The 12603-nt window shown below is 46.7% G+C and overlaps 1 protein-coding gene across 13 annotated transcripts in view; it reads right to left on the reverse strand.

Moving 5' to 3' along the window:
• The window catches only part of TLN2 (talin 2), a 494903-nt gene that overhangs the window by 107691 nt on the left and 374609 nt on the right, over nucleotides 1–12603 (reverse strand). For all 13 annotated transcript variants that reach the window (XM_069596307.1, XM_069596312.1, XM_069596310.1 and 10 more), the window contains 4 exons: nucleotides 6516–6724; nucleotides 5245–5364; nucleotides 3975–4172; nucleotides 2822–2961 (listed from right to left, as the gene is read on the reverse strand). In XM_069596307.1, the coding sequence (XP_069452408.1) occupies nucleotides 2822–2961; nucleotides 3975–4172; nucleotides 5245–5364; nucleotides 6516–6724 (667 nt within the window). The remainder of the gene's footprint in view (nucleotides 1–2821; nucleotides 2962–3974; nucleotides 4173–5244; nucleotides 5365–6515; nucleotides 6725–12603) is intronic.

Below are 12603 nucleotides of genomic sequence, written 5' to 3' on the forward strand. Positions count from 1 at the left end.
CATCCACACGGACAGGGAGGGCATGACTGTCTCGAAAATAGGGAGGCCAGTGGGACTGCAGATGAGGACAATAACCATCAGATTCCTGCTACCCAGCTCCAAAGGTGCTTATGCACAGGACTTTTGTGAGGCCCAGACAGAACGGCGGTGGTATGCCCTGGGTGGGCCTGTCCTGACTGGACCGGGGCTGTCCTTTCTTACTCACAGTGTGTGCCCACCACTGGGCCCATATCAGGCATGCAACAAAAATTGGATTAATGAACAAATGAAGTAACAAGAGAATGAATGATTGCACCCCAGTGGGCAGAGCTTTACCCCAAAGAGGAGCTGGCCTGACTCATGCAGGCAAGCTCCCACTGGGAAAATACCCCAGGGAGCCAAGCTTGCCAAGAAGCCAAGGAGAAATGGCCAGCAACTTCCTGCAGCAGTTCTAACCTAAGACTATCAATTCACGTGATGATTTCTGAGTGCTGACTTGGCTGTGGAACCATCAGGCTGGGAATTCTCCCTATCAACTGCTGAAAGCCAGGACAGACAGGGCAATGGAAGCTTTCTCACCTCAACTCCAGGGCCCTTCCTCAATGTAACCACCAGGGGGCGTGCAGACACTCACGGAGCAAGGACACCAGCAAATAAGCTTTCAGGTCCCAGGGTCCCTTTTTTAAGGGGCTTTCAAAATGTCCATTTATACTCTCCTCTCCTTCCCACAATTTATGAGAGATGACAACATGCCTCTGAGTTGGAAACTGTAATTTTGAAAAGGGGCAAAAAATTGAAGATAACGAAAAACAACTGAGTTCAGGTACCTGGAAACATTAGCTGCCTTATCCAAAGGCTGTTCTTGGGAAAAAAGTAATTAAGAGGGTTTTATATCAGAAATGGAGAAGGCAATGGCACCCCACTCCAGTACTCTTGCCTGGAAAATCCCATGGACGGAGGAGCATGGTAGGCTGCAGTCCATGGGGTCACTAGGAGTCGGACATGACTGAGCAACTTCACTTTCACTTTTCACTTTCTTGCATTGGAGAAGGAAATGGCAACCCACTCCAGTGTTCTTGCCTGGAGAATCCCAGGGACGGGGGAGCCTGGGTTGCCGTCTCTGGGGTCGCACAGAGTCGGACACGACTGAAGCGACTTAGCAGCAGCAGCATATCAGAAATAGCTGCTCAACAGAGAGGATATCACTGCTCCTCATCCCCACCCTGAGCTCAGGAGGGCATGCACCTGCTGGACCAATCACAAGTAAAGCACAAGATGGAGGTGGGGAGATGTGAGTATGTATCCCATCACCTAGTGGCTCTCACTGTTGTTTGAAGGTAAAGTATGTTTGGGCCTCCCAGGGGGCACTAGTGGTAAAGAACCCACCTGCAGATCCCCTGAAGGAGGGCATGGCAAACCACTCCAGCATTCTTGCCTGGAGAATGCCACAGACGGAGGAGCCTGGAGGGCTACAGTCCACAGGGTTGCAAAGTGTCGGACATGACTGAAGCAACTTAGCACTCAAAGTATGTTGATGAGAATGAATAAAGAAACTCAAAAGTTTTCAAGGGAGTTGCTCTGAAATTATCTAAATCCCCCCATAAAAAATAATACTGCAAACAAAGAGGAGACCAGAGACAGGTACTAACCAGTGGTACCAAGATACCTTGTCTATTGGGAATGGAACAGAGCTCAAGGGTGATGTGGGCTATACACATTCCTATTTTGCGAATGGGGAAGTTAAGATGGGTTGAGTGGTCTGACCAAAGTAACCTACTTAGTCAAGCATTGAAGTCTGTACTAGAATTTGGGACTCCTGATTCTGACAACTTAAAAAAAAGCCAGGAGAGATAAAGACATTGAAAAACAAATAAGCAAACAAAACCAAATTTTAAAAATTTTAAGTAGAATTCAAGCCATGCTTTTTAACAATCACTCATCTGCACACTTTGAAAATGTTCCCCATTAGGCTACAGACCCTAACTGTCCTGCATTTAATCCTTCACTGCTGTTAGGCTTCCGATAAAGTGATACTAAGGCTAAGAAAACAGGCCTATACCACCATAGAATTACAGGACACCCTACCCCCTTGGTTCAGGAATACGAATGTGGGATTACCAACATAAAATCTTCCTTAGCTATCATTGCAGTTTCTCCAGATACCAGCATTTAATCACTAGTCACTGAACTAAATTGCCAGAGTGGACCTGGGGCAGAAATTATATCGTATTACCTACTTCCTTGGGTGAAGACAACAGCAAAGAAGGACATTCACATCATCCCAAGGTCAGATTCATGTTTAAATATATTCCCCCAATTTACTCTCATCACCACCCCATCCATCCTGACTTTGAGCCCTTCTGCACGTGACGAAGTGACCATGTTTAAATCCAGCTAATTAACATGGGTGCCAGGCTCATAGTAGTAAACACTCAAGAAATGTTGAATGGCTAGTTGAGTATTTTTTTTTTAACTTTTCAGCATCTTCTGATTTCTTTTTAAAGAACATATGGTACTTTCATAATCTCAATGATATTAGCACTACTTTAAAAAAAAATCTGTTTAAGCCACCATATTTATAAATCAATGGAGGCCTTCAGTCTAAACAAGTCCTCCTGAAAAGGCTTTAAGAGGAGACAGAAGGCATGTTTAGTGGAGAATGCGCATGCAAATGAGCCCATTTAATAAGACACCAGCATCTATGTCACTGTCGCTTCTAACTCTGAGAACAGAAGGTTAGCACCACTTCTTCGCTCAGCAAAAGCAGCAGGATGTTAGGCGGACCTCGCAAACACTGATGCTATTTAACCACACATGAAAGCCCATTTTGTTCCACACTTACCTTGCAGCTGCAGCCAGGAGATTTTTCGCGTTGGGGGCTCCTGGGTCTACAGAGAGAGATTTGGCAGCTAACAGTAGCTTGCTGGAGGCCATGGAGATATTCTTGAGGTTCCCTATGACTTGGATCTGGTCTTCTTTCGTCTGGAAGGTGAAAAGGAGCCAAAGTAATTAGGGGCTGTCCATTTCTCCTAAGCAGCATTCAGAGCTAGGAGGTCATCTGTACAGATGGCATGAAGCCCAATTAGTCTGCAGACGCCTAGCGTGTTGAGACTCTGCCCGGTGTCTACTGTTCCCCAAACAGATCCCAGACCAAAATGCACACAGAGGCACAGAAATCCATTCCCAAATGGGTCAGCCAAGAACTATGCTGTATCACAAGTGTGGGTATTAATGGGGGGTATGGGGTGGGGAGTGATCAGGCCACAATTCCAGCATCTTGTTCAACAGTGCTGGAGTTGTCCAGGGGCTGGTGCATCCCAGCCTGGCACATACAACAACCATCACTGTCTGGACATTGAGAGCTGACTGCATCCCAAAAGCTTCTGACTGGAAATAATACATTGCTCACCTGGCTTCCCATCCGAGAAACAGATAAGAAACAGAGTAAGAAGCATGCTGGGTACCACTTTGAGGGAGTTCAAAGCAAATAAATAGCTCACAAATAAATAGCTCAGTGAGCTCACCCCAGACCAGTCATGCTCCCTTGTTCTAAAGTAGGGGTTTATCTATTCATCTGAAGGAGGTAATTTTGAATCACTTGATACTCAGGGTTAGACACAACCTTTTCAAATGGACTCACCGAACCTCAAATAACATGAGTTTTTAATAGTACCATACTACATTTGAAGTATAGGATGCAGGGCTCTCCTCCTTCTCTCCTCTGCCCTCCTTTCAAACAGTATAAGATGATCAATTCTATTGGAAGATCACGGGAGAAGTTATCGGTCATCTTTATCTCACACATAAGCTAACAGCATCTTTGGGAATGCCATTCCTGTAAGCTCATGAAGCTCTCTGAGCAGCAAAGATGATGTAAAGCCGTGGGCTGTTCACAGCTTCCCAGCTCCTATGTGCCGCTTAGCCTCAGGGGCTGACAGTCCACCAGAGGCAAGAGGCAAGGGTCAGCTCCACTCAGCAACAGCCCTCCCTCTCACCTGTGCCTGGCCTGCCATCTCAATTCCAGCATCGAGGAACTCGTCGAAGTCATCACTGAACTTCCCGGAGGCTGCGGCCAGCTCTCCACTCTGGCCCCGGGTGGCATGGACCACTTCCCCCGCAGACTGGTTCAGATCGGCGGCTGCTTGGTTCAGTTCACTCTGGGCTTCCTGGAAGGGCTTTGTGCTTGGAGGTAACTGTGGGAACGGAGGGCACATTGCGGAAAGAGTTTTTCTGAGTATAGGAAGAATGGTGGATGCTGCAGAGGGGAGACAGGCTCTCCAGGATGCATTTCTGAATCGTTTAGGTGAAAAGGCTCTGTGTGGCCTGAGCCCACGTTAAGCCTAACTTTCAAAAAAATACACCCATTAACTCATTCACTTAAATTTGTTGAACACTTATTCAGTGCTAGACAGAGTGGATCTAAAAATAGTTAAGGACAGCTTTCCACAGGGCTTCTGTGCTCCTAGCTGTACAGTCAAGATTCGTACCTGGACAACCTGACTCTGGGATCTGCTCTCTGAACCCATGCTCTATCTTGGCATTCTCAGATGGAAACTTGCAAAGTTTTAGCTTTCTGGAACTAAAAGGCAGGCAGATGCTATTAACCTTTAAATCCTATTTTTCCAAACTAATAGCCACCAATTTTATTTATCAGTTGGTCTCTGCTAACAATATAGCTTTCCCTCAGAAGTGCCACTGGCAGAACTGTAACTGTTGGTAGAAAGTTCTAGAGAGTTAAGCTAGATTATATGAGTCACACCACACCTACTGTCTGCGTACCTGGTTATGTGCCAAGCACGCAGCAGAGAAGAAACAGAGATGAAGAAGACCAAGTCCCCCCAAAGCGGGCTTACAAAAAAAAGAAGGGAACAAGCTCCAAAATGAAATCCCACAGACCACTCACTCTTGCAGTGAGTTCCGGACACTTGCGTTCCTTTATCACTGATTGTCATGGCCTGAAATGTCCTGGGGAGAGGTCAGATGATCCAAACCCTCCCCCTCAACAGCCTGCCCCATTCTTGGCTCACAGGGACAACCCGAGATCGAACGGCAACGTGGGCTCAAGGAAAAAGTAAATTTTAGAAGCTCTACCTGGGAATTCGGCTGATCAGAAAGCAAAATAAGGAAAAGGCAAATAGGCAGGAAAACCAGGAACCCCTAAGAGAAGGCTAGCTACTCAAAGGGTCCCTGGAGGGGAGAAGACCCCACCTGCACCTGAGGTGAGCCCAGGCCCAAAGGTACCCTTCCCGAGCCAAAACCTCTCACCGAGTCCACCAGCAGCTTCTTGCTTGACTCCCCAATGCTCTTCAAGGCCACATCCACATCCTTCTGCCCAGGGAGACAGTTCACACAGTTATTCAAGGAGTGAGAAACGGCTTTGGCCACCTGAATACACAGAGGGATAAAAGCCCCGTCAGAAAGCAGCTTCCAGGGCAGACAGACTTGCACATGTGCTGGGAGTGAGCAGAGCTAAACGAGACAGGGAAAGGACCCGCCAGCGCCCACCTGACACTGTCTACCACTGTCCAGGTATTTAGCGGAGAAGGCAATGGCACCCCACTCCAGTACTCTTGCCTGGAAAATCCCATGGATGGAGGAGCCTGGTGGGCTGCAGTCCATGGGGTCGCGAAGAGTCAGACATGACTGAGCGACTTCACTTTCACTTTTCACTTCGATGCATTGGAGAAGGAAATGGCAAGCCACTCCAGTGTTCTTGCCTGGAGAATCCCAGGGACGGCGGAGCCTGGTGGGCTGCCGTCTATAGGGTCGCACAGAGTCGGACATGACTGAAGCGACTCAGCAGCAGTAGCAGCAGCAGGGTATTTAGGCCTCTCACTCGGGGGAACATCCTGTGTCTTGGCACCAGGTGTGACTACAGCACTGGAGGCCAGGCCAAGTCCTGACTCTGACTCAAACACAAGCCTCCAATATTCTGTCAGGTTCTAAGACAAAGACAGCCAATACCAAGAGGAAGAGAAACAGTTCCCCGCTAGGGAGGCCTGCAGAGGGCCCGAGGTGGAAGGAGGCCCCGGGCTCTTTGGCTCACCGTTAGGCAGGCCTGAGATGAATTTCTGCCCAGTGACCCTCTGGTGCCATCACCTCCACACCTCCCCCAGCTCAAGGGCTGGAGGGGCGCTCTGAGCTCTTCCAGAGCAGCTTGGAGTTTGCCCACACGCTGCCTTGAAAGGAGGTTGCGAGGCTCTACGTCTGCACTCTCTGGGAAGACTCATCTGAAGAAGCACTAGAGAGAGTTTAAAGTGTTGAGTTTCTAAACCATGTGTATCTACCTCACCTCCCAGGCCAGGAAGAGGGATACACGTAAGCGCACTCCGGCCAAGACAAGCTTGCTGTGACCAGGCCCTTCAAGCTCCGAGCACAGGCCTCAACAAAACCCCTGTACTTTCTGTTGACTGAATTAAGAAGATCTCACATTACGGGGGCTACCAGGCAAAGCTTTTGAAGGTGCTCATTATTGGGTGACAGCCTGTCAACATGTCACCGCGATGGTGACCTTAGCTGCCAGTTCTGGGCCTCACCTGTGCTAGTCTCTGCTGACTCTCGGCGTCTCCAGGTGCAATCAGGGCCTGCTTGGCCTCTTGGATGAGCATGGCCGAGCCCTCCATCACGTCCCTGGCAGAATCCAACATGGCGTGGGCAGCCGCCGGGTCACTTGTGGAGGCAGCCACGCCCCGGGCAGCCTGGGCCAGTGTTTTCAGAGCTTGGGCTGTCTCTCGAGCAGCCACCCCTGGGGATTGGGAAAAAAAAAAAAGAAGCCCACCAGACTTTCTATTAGGTTTCATCCAAAAGCCATACTTCTACTTGGGAGTAAATCTCTAGATCCTTCTAAAGGGAAGAGAATCCTCAGACAGTGCCTGGCACAGGTAAGCTCCAAATGGCTTTTTATAAAATTTGAATTGATGTGCTTCTCAAAGAAGTAGCCCATGCCACTGGCTCTGGGCTGCTCCAAGAGGGATGTCACAGCAAATGCCACACTAAAATCTATTTCCTTCCGCTTCTGTCCCCTGCACTGTCCCATCTGTCCTCAGACCTCAAATGCCAAGTGCACAGGATCCAACTCACAGATAAATCATTCTAAGTCACTTTTTTTTCCAGTCATTTCTATCAGGGCATAACTTACATACAACAAAGTGAACAAGTCTCCCAGGAAGACTCACTGAGTCTACAGATGTGTACACCCACGTACCTGGCATCCAGACGCAGACACAACATTTCCATCACCTGTACTCCTTCCCAGTTAATAGACTCTCACACCGGAAGTAATCCCTATTCTAGTTTTTATCACCTTAGCCTAGTTTTACCTGCTCTTAAACTCCGTGTTTTCTGAACCACACAGCAGGTGTTCTTCTTTCGTTTAGTTTCTTTCTCTGACCATAATGCTGTGAGATCTGCCCATGCTGTCACACACAGCAGTCCATTTTTCCCTTGCTGCATAATGTTCCATTATGGGAACACAGCAACATCTGCTTATCCACTCTTGCTGGACATTTGGGGACTGTTTCCTGTGTGGATTATTATGAATGAAACTACCAGAAAAATTCTCATAGCAGCATTTAGGTAGACAAATGGAATTGATTCTAGCAGATTTAAACCTAGAAGTTGAATTCCTGGGCCACAGAGGAAGTGTATGTTTAGCTTTGGCGGACACTACAAAACTTCTTCAGAACGTTTTTGCCATTTTACACTCCACCAGCACCATATGAGAGTTCAGATACTCTACATCCTGACCCAAACTTGCTATTGCTAGACTTTTTTCTTTTTAGCCAACTCTGAGGAGTGTTCAGCTGCATCTCATTGAGATTCTTCTTCTTTTTTGCGGGGTGGGGGGTGGCAATGATTGACATGTGGGATCTTAGTTCCCTAACAACAGACTGAATTCATATTACCTGCAGCACACAGTCTTAAAGTCTTAACTACTGAACCACCAGGCAAGTTCCTTACTGAGGTTTAATTCTTCTGCCCCTAGTGAGCAGTGATGTTGAACACTTTTCTCAAGTGGCTGTTTGGACATCCTCTTTTGTGAAGTGCCTGATCATCTTTAAATTTACTTCTAAAGATGATGGGCGGAGAAGGCAATGGCACCCCACTCCAGTACTCCTGCCTGGAAAATCCCATGGATGGAGAAGCCTGGAAGGCTGCAGTCCATGGGGTGGCTGAGGGTCGGACACGACTGAGCGACTTCGCTTTCACTTTTCACTTTCACGCACTGGAGAAGGAAATGGCAGCCCACTCCAGTGTTCTTGCTTGGAGAATCCCAGGGACAGGGGAGCCTGGTGGGCTGCCGTCTATGGGGTCACACAGAGTCGGACACGACTGAAGTGACTTAGCAGCAGCAAGATGATGGGATTTGGTGATAAACTGTAAATATAAACCAATTCTTAAAAAAATGATAGGACTTCCCTGGTGGCACAGTGGATTAAGAATCCACCTGTCAATGCAGGGGACATAGGTTTGATCCCTGGTCTGGGAAGATTCCACATGCCTCGGAGAACCAGTCCAGAGCCACAACTACTGAAGCCCACACACCTCAGAGTCTGTGCTCTGCAACAAGAGAAGCCACCACAATGGGAAATATGCACACTGCAACGAAGAGTAGCCTCCGCTCACTGCAACTAGCAAAAGCCCGCACATAGCAACAAAGACTCGGCACAACCAAAAATAAATAAATTTTAAAAACTTTAAAAACTATAGCACCTCCTCTCATAGAAAGGAGAGGTGCCACCCTACATGACACCTAGAACTTGGCACACTGAAGAAAAGGATGAAGACTGGAAATGCCGAAGCGTGTAACAAAAGGCTCCCAGAACCCGGGGGACTGCAGAATATCCAGCCTTAAAGCTTGTTTCATGAAACCATTTCAGATGAGGACCAGCGCTGCAAAGCTTCTTGTCTATGGACACACTTGAGATCTGAGGTTTCTTACATCTCAGATGTGTAAGAAAGGGGTCAGACCCTGCACAGTGCTCTCTGGGACACAGAACCATGAGGGATTCTTGTCAGAACCCACAACATCTGCATGAAGAATTCGGATCATCTTCTCTTTCACCACAGGCTTCAGCTATAGGCCGAAGGCTTCATCTACACGCTTTGGCTGGATGGTCTCCGGGCACCACTGAGCATGGCCTTTACTGCCGCTGATTTGGCTGAGTGGGCACAGATGCAGCAGGTGGTCCTTGCCTTACTGGGGACGAGGTGACCTAATACAATAAAGAATGTGAAAGGCTCCAGACCCGTAAAGCAAGCTCATAGTGTTGCAGACTGGCTCATCTGTAAATATTTAGGAAGCCACACAGCTGGGACATAACTTTGTAATCTAATCAAGAAAAATTACAAAGCTGCCAATCTACCCTTTATCACCTGGCACTTCTGAGCATAGCATGTGGAATGAGTGCATGTTTTTTAAAAAGTGTTTTTTATGGAAGAGGAGAAAACATAAAGATAAATAAAGCCAAGGTGAAGCAGACAGACACGCTGAGCAGAAGTCTGCATTTTATGCTGAAGTTGCCGGCACAGGGTGGAAGAACATCCTTGCTCAGAAGGGCCCCAGAGTGGTTAAGACCTTGTACAGCTTGGGGGTGGTGAGCTGTGTGGGCTAAACTCTTGCCACTTTTTCCCTCTGGGCATTGGTTTCCCACAGGTTGTAGGAGAGGATGAGACCACATCTCTGACCAGAGAAAATTCGACACTGTGATTCCTTAGACCTCGCCTCTTGACTTCCTACAGGGACTCTTGAATTTATCTGAGTTGTATGATTTTGGAAGAATAAAACATTTATCACATCCAATTAGAAAAGTCATGATCATGCAAAAATCATTCATGAAAACCTTTTATAAACTCAGACAGTTTTTCTAAAAGGCAGAAACCAGGAGAGTGGAATTCCAAAAGCTGAGGCATATCCACCCTATGGTGTTTTCTGCTGAGGACTCACTATGAAATCTCTAGGCACATCAAGAATCCTCTCTGGAAGGATTAGGTTTTGGAGAAAGCAGAAGCCACACCAACAAATGGATAAAAGAGGACCACCAGACAGCAGGGAGCCCAATAAACATCCAAGTCTGTATGGGGCTGAATTTATGGCAACGTTCTCAATAGTGATGTTGGTTATCATCAAGGTCATGTGTCCAAGCAATCACCACTCCCACCCACCCCAAATTATTCCTGTAGTCAAGCATGCAACATACCCCAAACTGCCAGTGGGAAACACTGAAGCAGGCAACTATTTCAATAACCACAATCCTTGGAAGACACAGATTACGTTCACATTATTCCTGTCAGCTACTTCTCAAAATATTGGGTTGGCCAAAATGTTCGTTTGGCTTTTTCCATAAGCGGGAAGTGAAAAACCCGTAGGAACTTTTTGACGAACCCAACATATTCAGCAACAGAGCTTAAGGAGGCACATTAATAATATGAAATACAGGGGAATTCTTTATCAAATTATCATTCCTGATCAGAATTCATGTAGATTGTGTGTAGACAGCATTAGATCACATATCAAACTCACAAGGTAAAAACCATGTATGCATACTCATAGCTGATTCATGCTACTGTAAGCAGAACCTAAGACAGCATTAGAAAGCAAATGGCAACCCCCTCCAGTACTCTTGCCTGGAGAATCCCATGGAGGGAGGAGCCTGGTAGGCTACAGTTCATGGGGTCGCAAAGAGTTGGACACGACCGAGCGACTTCACTTCACTTCATACTCCAATTAAAATATAAATTTAAAAATTCATGTATGAAAGATTTTTAAAATCTGCCCCAAATGATCTGGGAAGGGTTCTGTGTAACTGTAATCAGACGAGACTAAATGCATTTTGAACACCATGCTGGCCAAACCCCGCCTCCCCACCCCCCACCCCGCCCCGCCCACAGACACATACATCTGCATTAGAATACAGTCCAGGGGCAGCTTGTGTATAACTTCTGCATACCCCACACATCGCAGATGTGGAGAGGGAACTAACACCCAGGGAGAAGTCATCCACACTCACGTCCTCTCCCTGCTTCCCATCAACACTTCAACTTTATTGAAACGGCCTTCAACAGGGAGAATCAGTGACTTAGTTTTTCCTTAAGCCAAGCAGATGCTTCAGTCCCTCTCTTCAGTGTCTTTCTAGGCAGACACTGTGAGCTGAGAGACATCCCTCTCTCCTGGTTTCCTTGCTATAAGGATGCACATTCTCATGTCTTTCAAAGATTTCTATTGCTCAGCCTTCTCCTTAAAGGGTTCTGCAGGGTTATATCTGATAAAATTTTTCTTATTGTACCACTACCCCCACCCCAGGGCAAACTTATCTACCTCCCTATCATGGTATCAACCAACACCATTTTATTCAAATTTTAAAAATATTTATCTCCAGCTCAGACTTCTCTACTGAGTTCCAGAGGCAAATATCTAGTTGCCTAATGAGTGCCTCTCTGTGGATATCCTGCAGACACTTCAAATTGAATCCATTTGAAGTTGAACCTGGAATCCTGAAATTCCAGCTCTCAACATGGCCGCCCATGATCCAGTGTTTCTACCACAGGGAGTTCAGCTATCAGGCTAAACTTAGAGCTGTCTATGTTACTTTTCTTAAACTTAGGAAACAATTGCCAACAATTGTCAAGTCTCTTTGTCTTTAATCCATCCCTCATCTCCAAGGCCATTTCTAAATACAGTTTTACATTTGGAAGTTCTCAGATCACGTACTGCTGAAGCCTGGTGTGAAGGATTTTGAAAACAATCTTGTCAGTGTGTGAAGTGAGTGTAATTGAATGGTAGTCTGAAAATTCTCTGCATTGCTCTTTTTGGGATTGGCATGAAAACTGACCTTTCCCAGTCTTGTGGCCATGGCTGGGTTTTCCAAATTTGCTGACATATTGAGTGAACTGGTTCCAAATAGGAAAAGGAGTTCGTCAAGGCTGTATATTGTCACCCTGCTTATTTAACTTATATGCAGAGTACACCATGAGAAACGCTGGACTGGAAGAAACACAAGCTGGAATCAAGATTGCTGGGAGAAATATCAATAACCTCAGATATGCAGATGACACCACCCTTATGGCAGAAAGTGAAGAGGAGCTAAAAAGCCTCTTGATGAAAGTGAAAGAGGAGAGCGAAAAAGTTGGCCTAAAGCTCAACATCCAGAAAACGAAGATCATGGCATCCGGTCCCATCACTTCATGGGAAAGAGATGGGGAAACAGTAGAAACAGTGTCAGACTTTATTTTTTGGGGGCTCCAAAATCACTGCAGATGGTGACTGCAGCCATGAAATTAAAAGACACTTACTCCTTGGAAGAAAAGTTATGAGCAACCTAGATAGCATATTCAAAAGCAGAGATATTACTGTGCCGACTAAGGTCCGTCTAGTCAAGGCTATGGTTTCTCCTGTGGTCATGTATGGATGTGAGAGTTGGACTGTGAAGAAGGCTGAGTGCCAAAGAATTGATGCTTTTGAACTGTGGTGTTGGAGAAGACTCTTGTGAGTCCCTTGGACTGCAAGGAGATCAAACCAGTCAATCCTAAAGGAGATCAGTCCTGGGTGATCATTGGAAGGACTGATATTGAAGCTGAAACTCCAATACTTTGGCCACCTCACGCGAAGGGTTGACTCATTGGAAA

Source organism: Ovis canadensis, chromosome 7 (genome assembly GCF_042477335.2).
Source record: "Ovis canadensis isolate MfBH-ARS-UI-01 breed Bighorn chromosome 7, ARS-UI_OviCan_v2, whole genome shotgun sequence".
Classification (NCBI taxonomy): Eukaryota; Metazoa; Chordata; class Mammalia; order Artiodactyla; family Bovidae; genus Ovis; species Ovis canadensis.